The 20,662-nt window shown below is 38.1% G+C and overlaps 5 protein-coding genes and 1 long non-coding RNA gene across 13 annotated transcripts; 1 reads left to right on the top strand and 5 right to left on the bottom strand.

The window, feature by feature from the left end:
• The first annotated feature begins 247 nt into the window (after positions 1 to 247).
• Positions 248 to 2,378, top strand: LOC124207965. The gene is made up of 4 exons (XM_046605624.1): positions 248 to 663; positions 749 to 986; positions 1,059 to 1,836; positions 2,160 to 2,378. Exons 1-4 carry the CDS (start codon positions 495 to 497, stop codon positions 2,376 to 2,378), a joined length of 1,404 nt encoding a protein of 467 aa, XP_046461580.1. The 5' UTR covers positions 248 to 494.
• A 599-nt stretch (positions 2,379 to 2,977) lies between these two features.
• On the bottom strand, positions 2,978 to 4,404 carry LOC124209167. 4 transcript variants are annotated; one of them, XR_006880806.1, is made up of 4 exons: positions 4,213 to 4,404; positions 3,999 to 4,150; positions 3,735 to 3,937; positions 2,978 to 3,320 (listed from the first exon to the last, which is right to left on the bottom strand). It is a non-coding gene; the product is annotated as an uncharacterized LOC124209167 (long non-coding RNA). The 4 variants fall into 4 exon arrangements; XR_006880809.1 differs by having other exon boundaries at positions 3,735 to 3,943; XR_006880808.1 differs by having other exon boundaries at positions 3,994 to 4,150.
• Positions 4,405 to 5,162: 758 nt separating this feature from the next.
• On the bottom strand, positions 5,163 to 11,856 carry LOC124202608 (telomere-associated protein RIF1-like). 2 transcript variants are annotated; one of them, XM_046598968.1, is made up of 13 exons: positions 11,546 to 11,856; positions 11,362 to 11,480; positions 9,261 to 11,232; positions 8,864 to 9,190; positions 8,521 to 8,791; positions 8,287 to 8,455; positions 7,427 to 8,224; positions 6,684 to 7,356; positions 6,471 to 6,619; positions 5,891 to 6,402; positions 5,582 to 5,815; positions 5,400 to 5,521; positions 5,163 to 5,329 (listed from the first exon to the last, which is right to left on the bottom strand). In XM_046598968.1, the coding sequence occupies exons 2-13, from the start codon at positions 11,478 to 11,480 to the stop codon at positions 5,297 to 5,299; spliced, it is 5,379 nt and encodes a 1,792-aa protein (XP_046454924.1). In that variant the 5' UTR covers positions 11,546 to 11,856; the 3' UTR covers positions 5,163 to 5,296. The 2 variants fall into 2 exon arrangements, with proteins under 2 accessions (XP_046454924.1, XP_046454927.1); XM_046598971.1 differs by having other exon boundaries at positions 8,542 to 8,791; positions 11,546 to 11,807.
• A 277-nt stretch (positions 11,857 to 12,133) lies between these two features.
• Positions 12,134 to 13,726, bottom strand: LOC124208503 (tRNA-specific adenosine deaminase 1-like). Its single transcript, XM_046606263.1, has 3 exons — positions 13,634 to 13,726; positions 12,958 to 13,564; positions 12,134 to 12,886 (listed from the first exon to the last, which is right to left on the bottom strand). The coding sequence occupies exons 2-3, from the start codon at positions 13,558 to 13,560 to the stop codon at positions 12,173 to 12,175; spliced, it is 1,317 nt and encodes a 438-aa protein (XP_046462219.1). The 5' UTR covers positions 13,561 to 13,564; positions 13,634 to 13,726; the 3' UTR covers positions 12,134 to 12,172.
• A 381-nt stretch (positions 13,727 to 14,107) lies between these two features.
• On the bottom strand, positions 14,108 to 16,219 carry LOC124189049 (mitochondrial amidoxime-reducing component 1-like). Of its 2 annotated transcripts, XM_046582012.1 has the most exons (7): positions 16,020 to 16,219; positions 15,493 to 15,709; positions 15,242 to 15,418; positions 14,988 to 15,165; positions 14,693 to 14,901; positions 14,556 to 14,630; positions 14,108 to 14,427 (listed from the first exon to the last, which is right to left on the bottom strand). In XM_046582012.1, exons 1-7 carry the CDS (start codon positions 16,045 to 16,047, stop codon positions 14,298 to 14,300), a joined length of 1,014 nt encoding a protein of 337 aa, XP_046437968.1. In that variant the 5' UTR covers positions 16,048 to 16,219; the 3' UTR covers positions 14,108 to 14,297. The 2 variants fall into 2 exon arrangements, with proteins under 2 accessions (XP_046437968.1, XP_046437969.1); XM_046582013.1 differs by lacking the exon at positions 16,020 to 16,219 and having other exon boundaries at positions 15,493 to 15,905.
• A 1,036-nt stretch (positions 16,220 to 17,255) lies between these two features.
• LOC124207318 lies at positions 17,256 to 20,238 on the bottom strand. 3 transcript variants are annotated; one of them, XM_046604719.1, is made up of 9 exons: positions 20,078 to 20,238; positions 19,917 to 20,001; positions 19,282 to 19,469; positions 19,096 to 19,207; positions 18,885 to 19,030; positions 18,369 to 18,825; positions 17,859 to 18,301; positions 17,633 to 17,792; positions 17,256 to 17,573 (listed from the first exon to the last, which is right to left on the bottom strand). In XM_046604719.1, the coding sequence occupies exons 3-9, from the start codon at positions 19,447 to 19,449 to the stop codon at positions 17,413 to 17,415; spliced, it is 1,647 nt and encodes a 548-aa protein (XP_046460675.1). In that variant the 5' UTR covers positions 19,450 to 19,469; positions 19,917 to 20,001; positions 20,078 to 20,238; the 3' UTR covers positions 17,256 to 17,412. The 3 variants fall into 3 exon arrangements, with proteins under 3 accessions (XP_046460675.1, XP_046460684.1, XP_046460668.1); XM_046604728.1 differs by having other exon boundaries at positions 17,859 to 18,304; positions 18,948 to 19,030; positions 20,078 to 20,237; XM_046604712.1 differs by having other exon boundaries at positions 17,859 to 18,304; positions 20,078 to 20,237.
• Positions 20,239 to 20,662: the final 424 nt, after the last annotated feature.

The raw sequence follows: 20,662 nt of genomic DNA on the forward strand, positions 1-20,662 counted from the left end.
CTTCCTCCTTTAATGCCTCATCATAGCGTGAGACAATGAAAAATGGCGGCAATCTCCGTCAATTTGGACCTCTGTGGGGAAAAGGAAAACTATTTGTTTCGCAAGATGTTTCGCTCTTTAGTATGCCCTCCGGCATTTGGTCCCGCGAAACGGTCCCAAAATTTTGGTCCGTTTCGCACAGCTTTTCCGCATTTTAGGCGTTTCGCGTTTCGCGTTTCGCTTTCGCAGTTTAGGGACGCCCGTTTTATTGTTGTGTTCAGTGTTTGCAACATTAGCAAAAGTTAGCTAGGCCCTGTAGCAAAGTTTTATTGAATTTTAACATAGGCTGAAGTGAATTTCTTTTATGAAGAAGTGAATTTATTTTCTCGAAATGCCTATTTGAATCTTTCTTTCCCTTCCCCCGAGTGCATTTCCCGAGTTTTAGTTCCCCGACCCCCGAGTTTTAGTGATACCACTTGGATCTTGGTCAACTGACACCATTTTCAAACGTCACCATGCCAAGAGTGTCTGAAACCAAAAGTCTCGTTAAACTGTGCATAAAATGTATTACAAATGCCATTGAAAGTAGTAAATTTGCAGCTGACCCTTCATCAGTTAATGGGTATGGCGATGTGACCACTGTCAATTCTTTATTTATCTGCAATGATGCATTTCATCAATTACGTAAGTTTTCCACAGAATAATACATATTTGTTATCTCTTCAATCTAATCATGATTTTTGTTGTGTCATCATATTCACATGTTTAGCTGCTGTGCTTGTGGAAGAAATCATGCAATCTTTCATCAGCTCCCAAAAACTTAAACATCCAAATATTCTAAGTTATCTCATCACCCCACAAATTCAACGTTTAACTTTTCCTGTGTACTTTGATGGTTACTTGAGTTTTTTCCCCAAGCTTGAAAATTTGCATATATTACACCTTCAAAAAACGCTAGTGGATGACAGCGGTTTACAAAATATTGGGATTTATTGTTCTCAATTAAGGTATTTCAGCTTATTATTTTTAATTGGTTTCTTTCAAGAGAATATGGTGTATTAATTCTTGCCTAAAAACAGGTCACTCAATTTAAATTTTTGCAGTTACGTGACAGACGATGGAATTCGATGGCTTTGTGCTGGTGTTGATTTTCCGGGAATGGGGAAATCAAAACTTTGCAAGACCATCCAAAAATTAAGTATTGTTTTTACTAGTGTTACAAAGCAAGGAATTCAAGTTGCGCTACAAAATTTGTTGTCCTTGAAGGTCCTTGAAAATATTTATATTGTAGATGCATTGGTAGAGTTATCCCAATCAGCGATAGATTCAAAGCAGCCCGGTCGTTATAATAATATGTTCTCAATCTCTACCTTGTACACTTCTGATGCACCCTACAAAGACAACAGTCTTCCACTAGCGCTCTCCTTATGCCATTCAATTAATAATGTTTCAATTTGTGTCACAAAGGACCTCAAAGACAGGGACCTTTTATGTTTATTGTCCATTAAGTCCCTTCATAAAATTGACATTTATAGGTCTAGATTGTGGGTAGGCCTACCAAACGAAACTGGAATCACGTTTGATGGTTGTGTGGTTCCACTTCTCAAAGTATTTGGAAGATCTTTGAAGACTCTCATGTTGGAAAGTTTACATTTAGTCTGTATTTCCAGCATAATCGAATTTTGCCCAAATTTAACTACTTTGTACATCGGCGGTGTCTTGGGCTCGTTTAAGAAAGAAAGAGATCTCTTCAAGATCGAGAAGAAGCCGCCTATTTTGAAAGAACTGAAAGTGTTATATTGTGTTGCATATATTCCAGTCGATATTATTATGTTACTATGGGGCTCTTCGGGATCTGTTTTATTTAGCCGATTTATCTGGCAACGCAGCATGGTTCGAGACTTTTTTGAGGGAAGAACGGGGAGAAGAGGGAGAATGGGACGAATGGGGGAGAAGAGGAAACGTGGGTCCCCTTTTTTTTCGTACGCCCTCCTCCCTCCCACTCGCCCCATTCTCCCTCTTCTCCCCGTTCTTCCCTCAAAAAAGTCTCGAACCATGCTGCGTTGCCAGATAAATCGGCTAAATAAAACAGATCCCGAAGAGCCCCATTGTCATCTCCTTTGCTTAACACCATTGGAATTTCTCGATGCGTTGCGCTCACTGATGATGTCTTGTTGAAGACCGTCAAATATCACCAGTTTGAGCACCTTAAAAAGCTTGAACTAGTTTATTGTAGTTCAGTGACGGGTAGTGGTATCGAAGCGTTTTTGGTTAATGGCTGCAATTCTCTAGAAACCATGAACCTCAAAGGGTGTACAAATCTTAGGTTCCAAACCTATACGGATTTGTGTTCCCTTATTGCCAAGAAAAATTGGGATTTGAATATTTCCATAGAATAAATGTACAAATTTTGCTTTCCGAATCCTAAGAGTTCTGCGTTCATTTATTCGATTTAATCTGTTATTGGCAAAGTCATGGAATGCAAGCGTAATAAAAGGAAATTGTGGAATTCACGATTGTTAATAATGTATTGTGTTGTGTCTCGAATGATTCAAATCAAAAGACTTAGCACACTCGATGATAATGACAGTGCCATTTGTGTAATCACATTTCGTTTTCGTGTACATGCAGACCGTCCGGTACAAACTGCTGCCAGTCAAGCAGGGGGAGACACTGCACACTGAGACACTGACTCGACCAGGGAGATTACACGGCCATGGTTAAGAGAAACCGGAAAAAGAGCGAAGAGGGCCGAGGAACAGTTTTTAAGAGCAATGCATCATAGTAGGCTTTCGGCAGCGAGTGAGTGACCACCGGCGGGCGTTGGTTAGTGGTTATTTAGGGAAACGGGGCCACTGAAGAAGGGAGCCCAGATATGCACTTGTAATTTGTCTACATCTACATAATTTATTGACGAGTCTTGAATTTCAGCAACCTCTCCTCAGTTTTGCCAATGGATCGAGTCTATGGAACGGCAGCAAACGATGAAACTGAAAAAAAAAAAAGAATACAGATCTTAATTAAAAGACAATAACTGACGAAACATCAAACATTAACTCAACGCCGGTACAGGTAGCAAGAGACGACATATCGACAAAATGCAGCCGATAAAACAAGACCGACAGCCATCAGGCAACATTGACTATTTAACCCAACTTTTCAACACAGCATATGCATGGACACCAACATAGGCAAATGACACATTTTTAGTGTGTTGTTGAACTGCAAGTCTACACAAACTCCATTTCAGAGCATCTCTCGACTGGAAAAGGACTGCAAAACCACTGTACACCAAACAGCAACGCCATAAACAGCTCAAACATCACACTGACCATGAACTCCTACAAAGCAAAAGAACATTAATGAACCAATAACATTTTGAAATGTGAAAAAGGATACTGATAATAAAGTTTACTTAATTTAAAATGAGTAATTAATTTAAATTGAAAAAGAAACCAGGAAGGAATTCTGTACATCTACTTCAAATATGTTATAAAAACTTGGTAATACTGAGTGGGAATTCTTGTTCTAGTTTGATTGGAAGAAAATTGAAAAAAACAAAAAAAAACAGTGGAAGCTGACCAACAATGTGGCTATCTTTGAACGGAAACAATTATTCGGAAGGAAGAAATATTACACCTAATTTTCTACAACACATCAGAGGTAAACTTATCAAATGAATACAAAATTTAGAAAACAAGCATGAAACGCACAAGACTTCCATGTTCAACCAATATAAATATCAATAAAATTACCAATTCCAGAAGTCTTCTGGAGTGACACTTGGGATAACACCAGTTTGATAAACTGCATGCAGCACCTGCAGCTCAACTTGACTTGATCACATCTTTCACCAGCTGACTGCAACAAAACCATGTTGATGAACAGCCAAGAAGCTCAGACTTTGTCGTGTTCACAAGTTCTGCAATAGTTGAGCAAAGGGATCTCCTTCTCCAATCTGAAACTTAACCAATAAAACCTATTGCATTATTGCAGGAAAATCAACAACATTACTTTACTAGCTCCGAAAGTCCGAAGTGTTTCAGCACGAGATAAGACGTGCAGCCGACAGCCGTATAGGTTAACAATGGCCGACATTGGACCATTGGACAGCAGTTTCCACCCACGTCGTCACATTATTTGGCCAAGTAAAATTATAACGCCAGATTGCCTGTAAATTCAGACAGAAACATCTAAGATTAATTAAATTTAAGAAATCCAAACTATTATTACCATTTCATGGCTGAAAATTTAGATCGACACCGCAATTCCTTAATGAAATTGAATTACACTTTCAGTCAGCGTCTCGGAAACAAATGCGAAATATTTCGTCCTCACGAAGACACTCGCGTCACCTGGTGGCTGGAGGACAATCCATTTTAGCCACCTACCGACAGCCAAAAGATTCCCTCATGATTACCACTTTTGACTGTACGGAACGGATGGATTTTGGGCATTTTGGACTTCCCGATCCCGTACTCTGTTTCCGAAGCTTAACATCACGACTAACGACTTAACGAGAAATGAATATTCGGATAAACATCACATACAAATAAATCTGAATAGATGGGGGGTATAGGGGTCGATACAAAAAAATTAAACTTACATTTTTCTGAAGAAGAGAATAATTCTCCTGCCTGTGGCTGTAAGGCAGCAGCAGCAACGGTTATCTGTGTTTGAGTTGGATTTCCAACTAACTTTGGCATCAAATAGTCATTTTGAATCTAAAGGAAATTTTCCAATAAATATGCCATCATTAATGCAATAAACTTAAGTCAACTCAATTGCTACCTACTGCTTGAGTAAAAAATTCATATAAATACAACACATGTTGGTATGGCCCTGCATATTTTCATGTGACTTTGCAAAAGTTGCTGCAATTAATCTGAAGATTACTAGTGTTGGCACTTCAGTGATTTTCCATTTCGTTATCGTTACCGTTAAGTTAACGAGGAAAACTTTCGACAACCACGATTATTTCAGATTCTCCTACAGCCATTGTTATAAGGGAATCCTCTTTGATGGATGCTATAATTTATAAATGTCCATATGAAGGAATCACTAAAATTGCACACAAATGAAGTTTAATTATTCAAAGTACGGTTATTTGTTACCTAATAGGCTAACGTTCCCTCTAGTGCCAACAAATTATAGATATAGAGCAATACACCACAATCAATTAGTAAAATTAAAAAAACCGTGTATTACACCTATGAACAAGGGAAATGAGCAGAAGAAACATTTCGCCTTAAAAACTCGGGTATGGATTATGTTTCGTTGATTCGTTTGTACGGTAAAACATAGACTTGATTTCTAACTACAAATTATTCGGAATAGGAAAAGGAAATACCTAGAAGAGATCCAAAAAGGAAAAATATTTATATAATACAACTCCATACCAAAAATATTACTTCACATACCTTTCCGTTTACAGTAAAAGACAGCGACATATATTTTTTGATGATTGATGAAATAATCTCGTCTTTTTGGGGGTGATGTTCAACCATTTTGATTACGTCATCAGCGGAAAGTCGTAAGACATCTATTCATAAAAGCCAAATTAGTAGTACAGCTTTTGAACAACAACAACAATTAAACATACCATTGGCTGGATTGGCGTCAGGTAGAACAATTTCATCAGAAACTGTTGTTGGTGTCTTTAAAGAATCAGAATTTGGTGCGGGTAACTTTTCCTCATCTCTACAGGGAGATATTTCCATGAGATCGTCAGTAACCTCGTCACAATCATCTGATGTCTCGGGACTAGCTAGCACACTACAACTGTTGATGTCGTTGCTGCTCGACGGGCATGAGAAAAGCATTTCTGGACTGTCAGCTAAATAACACGATAGACAAATGCCTGAATTTTTACTCTGCTAAAACTAAAATCAATTAAAAAAATAATTATTACTTATTATCTGTCCGTTAGGAGATGAATCAGGTGTTTTATTGGATTCCTCGCTTTTCAATTCATCAGACGATTTGATCAAATCGTCGGATCTTCCTTCGTCTGATGACAGAATGGCCACTTCAGACTCAACTTTTTCCGCTCTTGATGGGCTCGCATCGTTCAAGCTGGAGTTTTCTGGCTCAAGTGGTTGTGTTTCAATTCTCGTAGAACTTTTTCTGGCGAAATGGCTTTCTAAAAACTGTTTGATCGTTTCATGTTGAGGCAATTTGAAATCCAGTCCTTTGATGTCAGTCTCAGATAGGGCGCAGAAGTCTCCGATAGTGCGGACCCCAAGTTTTTCGAGAACGGCCAATATAGGACCTTTCGATGTAGGGGACGTCACTCGATCGACAATTAGCGCCAAAGAATCGATACAGTCGGTGGCCGCTGGATAAATAGCCGTTCGTTGTATTTCTTCCGAATCCACAATTTCTTGAGTTTCTGATGAGTGGCTGCTCTTTTCTGTCAAAATCCTGTGATATAAAGGCAAAATATAGCGTCAAATTAATGTTTTCTTATAGATTTTATTAGAATGACGTACTGTGACACTTCGTTATCGGTTTGCGAGTTCGTTTCCTGAGTGACAATAATCGAATCAGAAGTATGCTGCTCTTCTACGGACGAAGAAGCTTGTGGATCTGCAGTAATACTTCCACTGATGGCCGGAACAGTTTCATCGTCAGGAGATTTCTAGATAGATAATAACATTAAAAATCCATCCAAACAGGTCGATAAGTTCATATTCGATACGTACCTCTGAAGATCCGGACACATTTTCCAATTTTCCAATCAATTCAGCTGTAGGTTGTTCATCGGACAGAGAATCATCATAGGTTCTAATCAACGAACGACGCGTGCGAATTCTTGATAGTTTTTTCTTAATTGGCGATATTTTGACGCTGTGGGAGACTTCCGGATCGGCAAAGCTAACACGGCGGGACTTGGACGCGCTAGATGCAGGTGAGCAACAATTCTCTGAAGCATCTTCAGACTCTTCTAGAAGTCCTCTCTTTTTCAAGATTCCAGTACTGGGACTAGCGTAGGGTGAGTAGGTGCGAGGAAGCCATGGAGCAGTTCTTGCCGGAGATCCTTCCGGAGTAACAACAACTTCCCCCAGAGAGGCGCTACTAACTGTGGACTCCACTGTTTCCTTCTGAGGAGATTCTCCTCTTTTGGATTTCTTCTTGGGAGGTTCGTTCTGTATTTTTCGGGAGAGCTCCAAAATATGAGCTCCACGTTTCCCGCTGCTAGGAGACGGCCCGACAATCTTTGGAACAATCACTTTTTTCGAACGTAAGCTGAAAGACTTAATCAAACTCTTCAATGGAACGACTGGTATTTTCTGTTGAACTGTTTCAGGGTGCACAGAATCAACCGAAGATTCAACGTTGTTGTTTTCCAATAAAGGATTATCATTCGATGATTTCCTAAAATTAACAGATAAAATAAAATATTTTAGTTTCAAATCACAAGTTAATAAACGAAATAAATCAATACAGTTGCTCAGACGTTAAAGGTGATGCTTCCACGGTATCTGCTTCTTCGGCCACTTGAATGGCAGACGGTGTTGTTTCAGAAATTACGTCAACAGCAGGAACTTTCTCATCGTCCGTCTTCGACGTGCAAGTTAGATCAATATTTTCAATAGACGTCGAATTTTCCTTGGAGGCTTCAATAGAATCAGTAGATGGAATTGATGTCTCACTTGTAACCTCTTTTGGCATTTCAGGCACATTGGGATCAACCACCATACTTTCATCGCTGTCCTCCCAATCGTTAACAAGGTCGTCGCTAATAGATTTTTCGCTTTTAGGTACAGGTTTCACTTCGGCGCTAGGTTCCATCACTTGGGGAGTTGCAACTTCCTCTATGTCACAATCACTAGCTGGAATCGGACCAGCTTTCGGCTCGTCAGGCACAACAGAAGCTGTAACCTGGGAATCCTCCTGCATGTCAACCTCAGTGGGAGGAGGTTCGAGAGGCGGAGGAGAATCCTCTTGCTTGTCAACTCCAGTAGGAGAGGGTTCCAGAGGCGGAGTAGAATCCTCTTGCTTGTCAACCGCAGTAGGAGAAGGTTCCAGAGGCGGAGTTTTACGAGGCGAACTGGAACACGAGGTGGAAGTTCGAGTCGGTTGAGTATCGGCCAATCCATTTTCTTTGTCATGACTTTCATCAATTCGTGGCTCCAAAGTGGTTGCAATTACGCAATTTTCTTCTTCTTTCTCAACAGCAACAGGCTTTTTATATCCCCTTTTCCTTGAAGCTGGTCCCGGACGTTGAAATACTTCCATACATCTATTTGGAAAAGAATAACGGAATAAGATGTTTGAACAAAATATTATTACGATTGTTTTTACTCTTCTGTTGATGAAGGAGATTGGGACGAAGTGGCTGAAGAAGGCAAGGATCGACGAAGTGATCGGCGGGATGGCAATTTATCCACTTGAACGCTGACTTTGCTTCTTAACTTCAAATCTACCTGTAACATTTCACTGAGGGTAGCTGGATCATCTGTTTTTGCAGGACCTTGAACAGAAAAATGGTTTAGAGGAGGAGAGGGGCACGCGTAAATAAAAAAATAATAATCATACCAACAATTTGGTTTCCATTACCGGGCAATTCGTTCAAAACTTCCGTTTGTTGCAAAACCACCGGGGGTTCAAGAAGTGCGTCTTCTTCTTTCAGAACAGATAAACTGGAAGCAGCTGCAGAAACTGAGAACTCACTTACGGATTGAGTATCCATTGAATCTGTGGTTTGACTACTCTGGGACAAGTCGTTATACATGGCGGGTACACCACACGTCGATCGTCTCTTGGATCGCATCACCTCTTTCTGGTGCTCCGTCAGCACACGCTTTTTCTGAAAAAAAAAAAAAAAAAAATTCAATTTTAAAAGATGAAAAACACTGAAATGAAACACTGAAGTAAATACCTTTTCGGGTGTTTGAATGACAACAAAATCGTCGAGGGCTTTGGGCTTTTGCTTGTTTCTCGGGAGAAGGTTACGTTGAACAAAAGTTGAAAACAGTTTACAAATATTATTATGCTTGCGCAACTTCAGGACATTTGGTGTCTTAAAAGCAGTGGCCGCAGGACCGAATATTCCATATAGAATGTTCGACACTTCTTTCGAAAGAGTGTTTCCTTGAAGACACGATTTCACTTGCGTCAGCAATGAATCGGGGTTCCCCTCTACTTTTAGCTCCTCGATTACCGTTGATAGAAAATTCACGAACAAATCCGTACATTTCTTCTTATTCTATAAAAAAAAATAGGAAATTATATGGATTAATAGAATAATAAGGGCTTAAGCATAATCATTGTTTTACCTCTGCAATGTCAGCGAGTTTAATCCAAGATGCTGTCCAGCGTTTGATCCACGAAGAAATGTCCTTTGAATGCGAAGATAACTCTGAGCGAAGAGCTGATAGCACAGAATGGATTGTGGATTCCTCGACATCAACTTCTTCTAATCCTCGAGGATTCAGAACTTTTTCCAAGACTGAAGAATCTTTTTTCGCCCATGTTGATAAGAGCGTAGACCACGGGAGGAAGACGCCCTCGTCAGACTCGATACGAGACCAGGTAAGAGGTAGTAGAAGTGATTGCAAGTGGGCATTAGGCAAATGAATGACGTGGCTCTTAGCAATCAGAGCACTCGCAAATTTACTCCACAGTTCAACGGCTGATGCATTGAATTCTTGGTCTTTGGAGTGGCTTAAGTTTTGCAGTGTGTCAGTAATCTTCGCTGTAAATTTCGCTACATTCCAAATAATTGCGGCTTCGAAGAACTTGGAGAGGAAACGGACGAGTGGGTGTGCAGGAAGGGGCTCATTTTCAACAAACCATTGCAAGAGACAAGTCATATTTTCCGTGACCAGCTCCGTTACAAGAGAAAAGCTGAAGGCTGCGGTGAGCACGTCAAAGACGACTTCCATCAGTGCTGGTTTAGACGTAATGATTTTCATGAGGTCGTGAATAAACACCTTTAGTGGTTCTGTTAGATTAGAAGAGCAGCATCGTTCGATGAAGGATCGCATGACAAGCTCGTAAACTCCGTTAGTGTTTTCCGATGTTGGTTTTAAATTAAGGGTCAGCAGAGAAAATCGACGGAAGTTGTCGACGTTCAAACGGAAATCTTCAGGACTAAGGTAGGGATAAGAGCGAGACAGCTCAACAGTATCCGTCGGTTTCATTTTGAATTCCGTTTCAAGTGAGAGAATTCCAGCTAAAACGGTTGTTGCCAAGGGCAAGATGTTGGAGAAAACGAGAGCCGTTCCTTTAGTTTGTTGTTTTTCATCCTGAGCGCCAAAGCAGAAGGTGAGAAGAGGCAATGTCACTTCTTGAAAACGATGAGTTGCGTCGGGTCCAAGTCTGTTGAGCAAATACCACCATAGCTCAATTTTGGTTTTTGAGAAATCTACCGTGCGTGTGTCTGTTGATTTGAGTGGCACTAGAACCAGTTTTATTCTCTTGGAGTTGTTCAATACGACAGCATTCAATGCGAAACAATCAATGATGTACTTCCAATATTCCAAGGCACACTGGCGATAGACCGGATTCTTGCATTTTAAGGCACTCTCTTCCATTTTCAGCAACTCATTAAGCAAAGAAACAGATTCGTGGAGTTCGGTTCCGAAAGCTTGAATGAGGAAACTCCAGATTTTCAAGCTGTCAACAGATTCACCCAGGACTAGTTGCGACAGTACACCATAGTACTTACTCCTAAGGAGAACTTGAAATGAAGTATCAAGTAGTCTTTGTTTGGCTATATTGGCTGTAAATGGCTCAAGACAGCCAAGAGAAAGTTCACGAATTCGATCTGCTTCGTTGAATAGCCACGGAATCACAAAAGTCAGAACCATCGGTAAATTCTTTGCGAAATATTCTTTGTTTCTCACTCCCATATTCCGTAAGGCGTTCAAAGATTCGCAAACTGTGCTCAGTGACAGAACAGGAGGATTTTCTTGCAAGAACAAACAGGATGCCTTGAGCATTTTTGTTAAATGCGATTCAGGAAGCTGGGTGTCAAATTGAATGTTGGCAAGGCTCCACATAAGCTTTCTTGATAGGTTTTTTTCAGAAACTTTGCCAAGCTTTTCAGTTAGTACTTCAACAACCAACAATTGTTTGTCTAAAGGGAATTTCACCACTTGCAGCAAGCCTCCCAAAAAACTAAGTGCAGCCAGCACTAAATTATCATTCCCAGTAGAGATATCTTGAAGAGTCACTGGTATCGCAACAGAATGCAGACTATCATTGCATGACTCATCTTTGAATAGAGAACTTTTAGCACCTAACCTGTAATAACAAGAAAAAATATAAGAATATTTCAACTGTACAACCCATGGCATCATGAATAGTCAATCAAGCAAACAAGTACAAATAAAGCACATGTTAAACAGTGAGTGATGTAATGTTAATACTTACTGAGTCAATGTTTCATAAATCATCAAATGGGACTTGGGATTCTTTTCATTCTTTAGATCTGAAATATTCTTCAAAAGTGAAGCCATGACAGCCTTGGTCGGGGACTTTATTACAGACATCTAAGTAATAGAAACATGTTCAAAATTTCTCTAGAACAAAATGTAAAAACTCCATGTAAATATACCTTTAGTGCCCAACAACATTGAATGATCAAAGAGTTGAAAAAAAAATGTCTTTCTACGAACGACTTTTGCTGGTTTTGAGGAGTCTTCGTACTTATGTAATCTTGTTGGTATGCAATACTTCAAAAGGAATACTTTTTACTTTGTCGATTTAACAATACCGCATGAATATTAAAATGGGTTGTCACATTCGAATAGATAAGAATTACTGCTGAATAGCGAATGCCAGCTTACTGCACGAGAAGTTAAGGTTTTCTTCGTTCGTGAAGGCGGGAACATCATAACAAGACATTAGACGTTGCCAGTGTCTTCCTATTAGATCTTTTGGTTATTTAGCTCTGATTTAGTTCGAAAATTCATCATAATTATTTTACATGAAAAAAAAAATTACATTAGACAAAGAAATTTTGATTTTCCATTATTTCTTTTATAAAAGTAAGATGAAAGGGCAATGAAATGAACTAATAAAAAATTAAAAACCAGTCTGAACGAAAATCACGACTACTAGATGGCAATCAAGATAAATCTCTGTGAAATGAAGCTTTTGCTTTTCCCCTTAATAATTTAATATTTTTTTAAAATAAATTCAGTACGAATTAAAATGAACGTTTATTTAACGTATTAGTTAATTATTCACAAACAGTAAATTCAGTCAAAGTTGTGGATTTTGAAGTCCACGTCGACAGCATTTTTGCGCGCGTTTGTTCCCACATTTCAAAATAGTCAGAACACAATCGCTTTGCTTTATTGTATGTCATACATTGAATATCAGAATGCTGCTCTTTTAAATGAATTGGCAAATTATCAGTTGGGAAGCAGTTGAGGAGACTGACAAATTTCTGGAATAAATTCTTCTTGCAGATTTCTAATCGACATGACGGTTTGTTCTGGTTCTTCTTTGTAATTCCTTGTTTCCTTCCTTCCACTGCAACTTCTAGTTGTTTCATAGGACAAGCACACCAACTTATACTGGATGGACAAGGGTGCATCTGGTCATCTTCATCATTTTCTACTTTGCCAAATTTGAATTCAATCTGAGATTGACTAATGTCTGGTTTTTGCTGCATGAATACAGCATTTCCCATTTGATTGTCTGAATGTTCAAATCTTGTGATTAAGGCACGTTCCATGACGGATTGGCTATAGGGGCATTTCCCTATAATAACGTGAGAGACATAAATAGGTTTAGAAAGGAAATTCATTAACAGAGATCCTTGAACACCCAAAATATTCCACTTGGCGAGTTTATCACTACAGGACATTGACAATGTACGGTCCCCTCTTCCCGGTTTTATTCTTAAAACACCAGCTACATGGTGATTAACACCAGGTTGCTTTAAATCCTAGGAAATATTTAAGGAATAGATATTGAAATTAAAGAAAGAAAATTTAGAGTTATTAAAGTTTTTGTTACCTGGGGTCCACCTTCTACACACTTTGCTCCTGTTCTATGAATGTCTGGAATATCAAACCTTGGCATTTTTGAGGGTGGTTCTTCGTCAAAACTTGTTACCTTAATCTCAGATGGTTTTAATATTTCCTCTGTGGTATTAGACATAATTTTGCTATTTTCCTTTACAATTATAGATGCATCACCACATGGTGTATGACTGGAGAAGAAAATAAGTGAAACTCCTTCTCTCAGCAAAAACTTTTTTGAAATGGGGTCCACAATGAATAGGCCACTTTCTTTGCCAGAAGCAGCTATTTCCATTTGATGGTACATGTATCGGAGAAAACCTCTCCTAGCAACAACTTCAGCATGACTATCATTCAATTTATCACCATCTTTTGACAGCTTATTCTGTCCAACACACTTAGAGCCTGTACCCATGGAAACAACTTCAAGGGAACTTTTTGTATCATCATTTTGTCTAATCTGTTGAACAAATGCAGCTACTACAGTCCATTCTTTTCCTTCTATAGGTTTGCCTTTTTTTGGGAGATTGTCAAAATGGTTATAACATAGTTGAGCAACTTGATTCGCCAGAAGTTTTCTATCATAGATTGAATCCATTGTTCTGAAAGATATAAGAAAATCAAGCTTATTTTATTAAAATTTAATAAATAAAAACTAAAAAACGAATTACATGTAAATGTACAAACAAAAACAAAGAGTTTGCTTTCAAAACAAGTCGTTCAAAACGGAACAAAACAATGTTTTTTTTTTTTTCAAATGAGATTGGACGTTGTCGTCTGCAAATGAATAAGAGGCAAGTAATAAATTAGACCAGTAGATGGCGGATATTAGCGAAGATTTTATTAGAACCTGTTTTGAATTGCGAAAAGTGTAGCTACACTGATCATTCTACTACTGTAGTGTATTGGAACATGTCGAAACGAAAATTCATGGAGCAAAAAAGACAAAGTTACAGACAGTTTTGACTCACAATTCAATCACGGATGAATTGTTCTTCTGAAAGGATTATGGAGAAGCGTCTATCTTCTGATGGTTGTTTGCAAAACAAAATTAACAATAACGATTCGATTATTGCTGTAATAGCTAGAATTATCGAGGATTCCTTCGCGGTATTGTGAAATACTATAGTCAATAACACCAGTAGTTCATTTTTTCGTGATTTATTCTTAACTAATGGAAATTCAACCGAAATTCCATAATAAAATTTAAATAAAAATCCGTAGCAAAAAAATGGAATTGGAACAAATAACTTTAGGCCAGTTTCAACTAAAATAATAATAAAAAAATATAATCAATCCAAGAAACTGTGCAATCTCTTTGGATGACACAGTAATTTACAGTTGGCCGACGTAGACAACATCACCTATACGGATCCTTCCGGCTTGTTCCAGAGCTAAACTGATTCCCATGAGAGGAGACTCGCCCATGGCTTTACGCAACACCGGATCCTCTGCAAGACGGTATCTATACACGAAGACATAGAAGAAAAAACAAGAGAGCGAAACGACAAGGGGGAGAAAATAATAAAAGATAAAATTTTGCAGACAAACAACACGCATCGACGTGGATCGAAAATGAGTGCGTGTACATACTTTCGAAGAGTTCGTAAAGGTTCCTGGTTAGGGTCTTTTATTCCAGTCGCTGGATCAATTGTAGGTAATATACATCTACATAAATAAGAAATGAAAAGATAAGATCCATTGTTGAGGGGTAGGAAGATAGTATTTACCGCTCGGTTCCCTTGACGTAGCGGAAGACAGCTTCGCCGATACGGACAAATCTCCAATCGTCTTCCTCGTAGGGACGCTGACATCCACTGACGGTAATGGTTGGACGAAAATTTAAAGTCGAAATTTCTACGCCATCCACTCGAGAATTCAAATCATTGGCCGACTCCACCGATAGCAAGTGAAATGGGGTAGCGTTAGAGAACAATCCCTACGTATTTACCCAAATAAATCAATGCAACCAATTCACGCCTTATTAGTGTGATTTCTGTAAAATTGAATAGTGTAATTAATTACCGCGTCAGTCGGCTTCAACCAGTTCTGGCCCGGCTTGGATTTCAACACGCGAGGAGATACTTTAGGATAGGACAAGTGGGCCAGTCTAGCACCAGAATCTTTTTGGAAAATATATTGTGAAAGCCACTGAGCTACTTGATCACCACAATCAAAAGCAGCTACTTCCTCTCCAAATATTCTGTAATATCAAAGTTCTTTATGGATTAAAAAAATATTTTGACCTAAGTTCCATTATTACACATAAGAATACATACCTCACTTTGATTTGTTTCTCTGTTTCAGATTGAGATGGAATTGGAAAAGTAATTGACTCACAGTTGGGTGCTGTAAATTCTACTTTGTTGCCAGAAACAGATATTTTGATTAGAACCATTTTGGGGTGAATTCGACCAAACAAAAAGTTGTTGTTCTCATTGTATGCCATAAAAGACCTGAAATTAAGCCACAATGCAGTTAAGATTACATTAAAAATATGCAAATGTTAGCAAAATTTGGGATGACAAACCTGTCTTGAAGTTCTCCATTGACAAGGCCAATTTTTTGTGCATATGCCTCTTCTACAGGAATGCCATGACCTGATTTAAGGGGGAAAATGTGCAGTTGACTCACTACACCGCACGCTTTCCAACCCTTAACCAATTTCCTGAAATTTTTCTCCTCTTTGGACTTCCTGTAGAGTTTGTAAACAACGGCCCCTAAGAAGGCTGCTCCTATTCCGACAGCTAAAACTACTTTTATTTGATCCATATCCTTTTCGACAATAGAATGGAAGAAACTAGAGCAAAACGACCTGAAGTGACGCTGAAACTCTAAAACGCGACAGCGACAATAACAAACTACGTTTTACAAACGTAAACATTGTTCGAAACACATCAGTTGCAATTGTTGTGACACAACAGTGCCAATTTTTTACTAACAAATATTTTTACGCAAATTATGTGTTTTCTTTATTTCTTTCCTTAAATTAAAAATCAATTTTTTTGTAATTAAACTTAAAAGTGTACAATATAATTGAAATAAAGTTAATTTTACCGCTTATCATTTCCAACTTGGGCTTCATTCATTGGGTGAAAGGGAGCTTTGAGAGATACTCGACGCTGGTGATGGTCCGCTGGCGGCGGTAACAATAGCAAGTCAATTGGCTAAAGAAGAAAAGGTGCGACTCAAATTACTTGATGTGTCAACTGCCAAAATCACAAAAAAAAGAGAAGACAGGACATAGAAGGACAAATCTACGCCAGCTATTTCTCTTGTCTTTACCTCGTTTACTGCAAAGCTAGAAACGGAACATGTGCACAGATATGGAAAGCGAATTAGAATTCAGATCAGCCTCCGAATTTGATCAGTAACCATAAGGTCGAATACCGTAGGTTACACGAGCAGACGGAGGCGGAAGCGAAACTAAAATTATTATCATTACAATTTACATTAAAAGAAAGGTTGCGTTACCACGACGGCCGAAAGCGAGCTTTTTCCTCGATCTCAAAGATGATGTGTTGCCGGAAGACATAGAACCAACAGCTGAAATCTCGCCTTTTTATCGCCGAGTCTGCAGTTTTCTGAATACAAGGAGTAAAAAGAATGTAACTACATCGTAAGGATAAACGTACAATTTCTTTTAACCTGATTTGGGGTAGGAAAGATAGGAGCTTTCGAGTCACTGTTTACGTATTGAACTTGGCAAATCCGTCTGAGATGGTGACATTTCACTAAATAAACGGAAATATTTAGAATATCTTTCGAACGTTTAACTTGTGGATTCCAATTTCTACCTGTTTGCGTAGCGTAGCAAGAGTAGAATTAAAACTTTTGCCCTTTTGTTTCTTCAGATTTCTCTTCATCTGCCTAAGAAAGTCGAAAGACTTGGTCTTGAGATACAGCAGAGCAAACTGTGTGGTGATTGGATGTAGGAGTCGGAGTTCATGATTTCTTTTACGATCCTTCGATCGTTCTTTTTCTCTGTTTCGTTCATTTTCCGTGTAGTTGTGTTCACGTAAGGTCAAATCCGCCACATTCATCTAGCATAGCCTAAAAACGCCAAATGTAGTAAGAAGGAATTTGTCGGCAACTAAAATTGAAAATTGCGGTCAACAGACAAGACCATTAGTTCTTAGCTAAAAAAACTAAAAATATTAATAAAACATAAACAGTAAATGAACCAGATAGTGCTATACACTAGAAGTACTTTTTTTCTACATTTATGAACTCTAATGTAATACATTTTTTGCTCTTAATTTGTTAAATAATTGTTGATACAAATTACAAATATTGATTACAAGGATTATACTGTATTACATTTATTACCGTGTTGAATTTATTGAACCCATAGTATTAAAGTCAGTCTCATTTGATTAGGATGATAAAATAGACAGCCAAGCGTTTAACCACTAAAGCAAATGTCGCCAAAAAAAGATGCGGCAAAAAATCAAGCTGGCTTAAGGCCAGCTGATGTTTTTTCGCTTTTCTTTCTGGCATTGTGTTTTAGGTTGAATTCTGAAGTTATCACTTGCTTGATTTTCTCTTCAGTTAAATTGAAATTGTTACCATTTCTCCCACGGTATAGAGAGAATCGTTCTTTAGCAGCCTCTGAGAGATAAGATGAAATTATAAGTAAGACATATTCTTGAAGATAGAGATCTAAACACCTGTAATGGCAGCCACATGTTCTTTATTCATGTTTCTCATAGTCTCCAAAGAAAGGTATTCTGGTGTGTACATTTTCCGCATCAGCTGTCTGATAAAGGTGGATACAGTAGTATTCTTCGCCAGGCTATCCAGCATGCTTTTCTTAAATGGAAATGAATCCTGACAAAAAGCGAACCATTGTAAAGAAAACTTGTTGTTTAAAATGTTTAAGCAATAGTGTTTTACCACATAATGTCCATCTTGTACGTGCCTCCCATGCACCATCAATTCGTCGGTTGTCATCACCCTGATATTCTTCCTTTTTTCAATAGTAGCGAATTGCTGATCAGCAATCAATTGTTTTCTCAATTTCTCAATTTCACTCTCTCTTTGCAATAGTCTAACTTCCAATTCATGAATTTCATCCTTCTGAAGTTCAATTTCACTCTTCATCGACAAGTTTTGGCTTTGAAGATCCGCCAGAGAGTTATCCTCGTTCTTGGTTGGTGTTGAAGGTGTAGGCTTCGATTTTATGGTACAGACATGATCAAACATGCATTCCATGTGAAGGCATCGCTGGGACCGAGGTTTTAATAAATGCAGGCTACTGCAAACACAACCCATAATGCAGAATCGATTGCCACATTCGACCACGGATTGGAAACCTGGCTGTTTCAACAGGCCAGGTACTTCTAGAAAAAAAATTGAATTTTATTATTGATTAAACATGGAATTAATTGAAAAAGATTACTGTACCATAGTTTTCGTAATACGTCTCGTCTGGAAGTATGACAAATGACGCATCTCGTTTATCGGGAGAGATTTTTTCATCTATATTCATAAGTCCATCAGGATCTTGCACAGTCGTTACTTTCTCGGTATGTTCTCCAGGTTTCACGTTGTAATCTTCTATAACGATAACTTCAAGATCTGATTCGGATGATGATGTTTCTTTCTCTTTGGGTGTTGTTTCGTCAAAATCATCATATTCATCGATCGTAAAAACCCGAATTTTTTTGTTAGACAAAGGACGACTTTTTTCTATGTCTCGTCCAATCCTTTTTTTAATGCAGGTGAGTCCAGCATTAGAAGTAGACACCTGGTTAGATTTTTCTAAGGAATCAGATTGGGAATTCGTAGGGTCTCCTCCTCGATTGGTTGCACGCCCAGTAGCAAAAGTTTCCAAGTCATCCATAGTAACGAATGAATGAAACTAGAGCGAAAACCAGAAAATTGAATCTCAATTAAAAACATCGTTAATTCAAGTTATACCATTTTTCCGTCTATCTTGTCACACTCTACAATAGAATACGAGTCTAATCTGGCCTTTTTTACCTCTTGTAGACTAACTTCGTTTTTAGAGACGATTTTTGCTAAAGCTTTTTTAGCATCGGCGATGCAAACATCTATATCTAATTCTGGAAATCGAGTAACTGAATGTAACATGATTTTCAATTGAAAATTTTATTTTAATTCTAGTTACCATCAGACTCCAAGGGCACACTCGCCGTCAAATCAGGCGGTGAACTACAGTTGGACTCCAAATCGTCAACAGAGACTTCCGAATTAAGTGATAACACAGGTGGCAAATCTTCCTGCGACACAAAATGATTTAAATATAATAAAAAAACTTTGTTGTTATTACTGCAATTTTCGCTAGTTGTCTCACGTCTTCAGAAGAATGAAATTTTGGAAAGAGCAGATTTCCTTTGGGGAAGTTATCCTCGTAACTCAAATCGTCAATGTTTCTTATTGACGAATACCGTTCGCCTTCACCTCCCTTTAGCTCGCCGTCTTGTCTAGTTGTAGTAAGATTTGACCGAACCTTCTGATACATAATAAACTATTTCATGAGGCCTGTAGAAATGACTTCAATTAATGCACATTTTTTGAAGTACATGAGTACTTAAGCATCACTGACAAATGTTCATTTTCTTAAATATCAGTAGAAAGTTTCGGTATCCAAAGTTCAAGCTTATTACACTCAATTAAGCTGGACAATTCTTGCTGTTGACTTTATACTAATGATTTAGGGATTTAGTCGAATGGAAGTCAAAGGGACAGAATTGGATTTAGTCGAAAATACTAAAAACACAATGTCATTCAAGTAACGCAGAGAGAGAAATGCTGGGCAATGTTCTTGATTTTATAACCACAATGTCCATCACTGGCTTGATGCAGCGGATTTTCTCAAACATTGATTTTAAAAACTACATTTAGGCAATAGGCCAGAGAGCATGATATATATACCAGTAACACTTTTCAAACATCTGCCACAATAAATAAGAAAATAAGCCATAATACCTGATATGTGAAAGAATGTAACAATTGATTCTTCCAGTATCTTGCCCAAGTCGTTCTTCAACTTTCACATCAATTTGACAATTTCCTTGAAATGAAAAATAAAAAAAAAATCCGATGTTTTACTGAATGAATGTGATGTGCATGTTACGAGATATCCATACAAATTAGTTGCCATACGGCAGGATATGGCAAAATGATGTTTTCAGAAGAAAACTTAGAAAAAACAGATTAATGGTTTCAGAAATCCACCATGTGTGTAAACTGCAGAGCACAGACACAAGGGACACAACTCAACTATAAAACAAATGCTTGAGGCTTGAACAGATGGGATTTGAATTGGCGATGTTGCCAATTTCTGAACTCCAATTTTACTACAATTTTATATCAGTTTATATGGTTTATATGATGACTGATAAAATAAACGGGAAACCAGAGTGGGGAAATGGTGATAAAATTCAAAAGGTTGTAATCTAAAAAATATTCCCTTTCTGTTGATGCGTCCACAGGTTCGGTTTAAATAATGACTATGAATAATTAGAAAGTAAAGGTAAATACACATCATTTGAATTCATGCATAGAAAAATCTCGTGGACGTAGACGTAGCAGACATTAAGTGGAAATTTCATTCAATATTTCATAAATTAATTTCAATCAACTTCATTACATTAATGATACTCACTTAATGCTGATCGTTGAATATTAGCATTTAACATTTTCATACCATGTGTCAGTCTGCATGTGTTAAG

The sequence above is a fragment of the Daphnia pulex genome, chromosome 2 (genome assembly GCF_021134715.1).
Source record: "Daphnia pulex isolate KAP4 chromosome 2, ASM2113471v1".
NCBI classification, from domain to species: Eukaryota; Metazoa; Arthropoda; class Branchiopoda; order Diplostraca; family Daphniidae; genus Daphnia; species Daphnia pulex.

Bases quoted from the DNA above. Each gene is read 5' to 3' on its own strand.
- LOC124207965 (XM_046605624.1), top strand. From the start codon at position 495: ATGCCAAGAGTGTCTGAAACCAAAAGTCTCGTTAAACTGTGCATAAAA. The intron at 664-748 runs GTAAGTTTTCCA...TCACATGTTTAG, and splicing joins TGATGCATTTCATCAATTAC to CTGCTGTGCTTGTGGAAGAA. The intron at 1,837-2,159 runs GTTTTATTTAGC...GTCTTGTTGAAG, and splicing joins TATGGGGCTCTTCGGGATCT to ACCGTCAAATATCACCAGTT.
- LOC124202608 (XM_046598968.1), bottom strand. From the start codon at position 11,480: ATGTCTGTAATAAAGTCCCCGACCAAGGCTGTCATGGCTTCACTTTTG. The intron at 7,357-7,426 runs GTATTGATTTAT...TGTTAATTTTAG, and splicing joins CCTTTAACGTCTGAGCAACT to GAAATCATCGAATGATAATC. The intron at 6,403-6,470 runs GTACGTCATTCT...TTTATATCACAG, and splicing joins ACCGATAACGAAGTGTCACA to GATTTTGACAGAAAAGAGCA.
- LOC124208503 (XM_046606263.1), bottom strand. From the start codon at position 13,560: ATGGATTCAATCTATGATAGAAAACTTCTGGCGAATCAAGTTGCTCAA. The intron at 12,887-12,957 runs GTAACAAAAACT...AATATTTCCTAG, and splicing joins GTGTAGAAGGTGGACCCCAG to GATTTAAAGCAACCTGGTGT.
- LOC124189049 (XM_046582012.1), bottom strand. From the start codon at position 16,047: ATGAAGCCCAAGTTGGAAATGATAAGCG. The intron at 15,166-15,241 runs GTATGTATTCTT...TTGATATTACAG, and splicing joins GAGAAACAAATCAAAGTGAG to AATATTTGGAGAGGAAGTAG. The intron at 14,902-14,987 runs GTAATTAATTAC...GTAAATACGTAG, and splicing joins GGTTGAAGCCGACTGACGCG to GGATTGTTCTCTAACGCTAC.
- LOC124207318 (XM_046604712.1), bottom strand. From the start codon at position 19,449: ATGTATCAGAAGGTTCGGTCAAATCTTACTACAACTAGACAAGACGGC. The intron at 19,031-19,095 runs GTAACTAGAATT...CTCGATTTCCAG, and splicing joins TGTGCCCTTGGAGTCTGATG to AATTAGATATAGATGTTTGC. The intron at 17,793-17,858 runs GTAAAACACTAT...GCTTTTTGTCAG, and splicing joins TACAAGATGGACATTATGTG to GATTCATTTCCATTTAAGAA.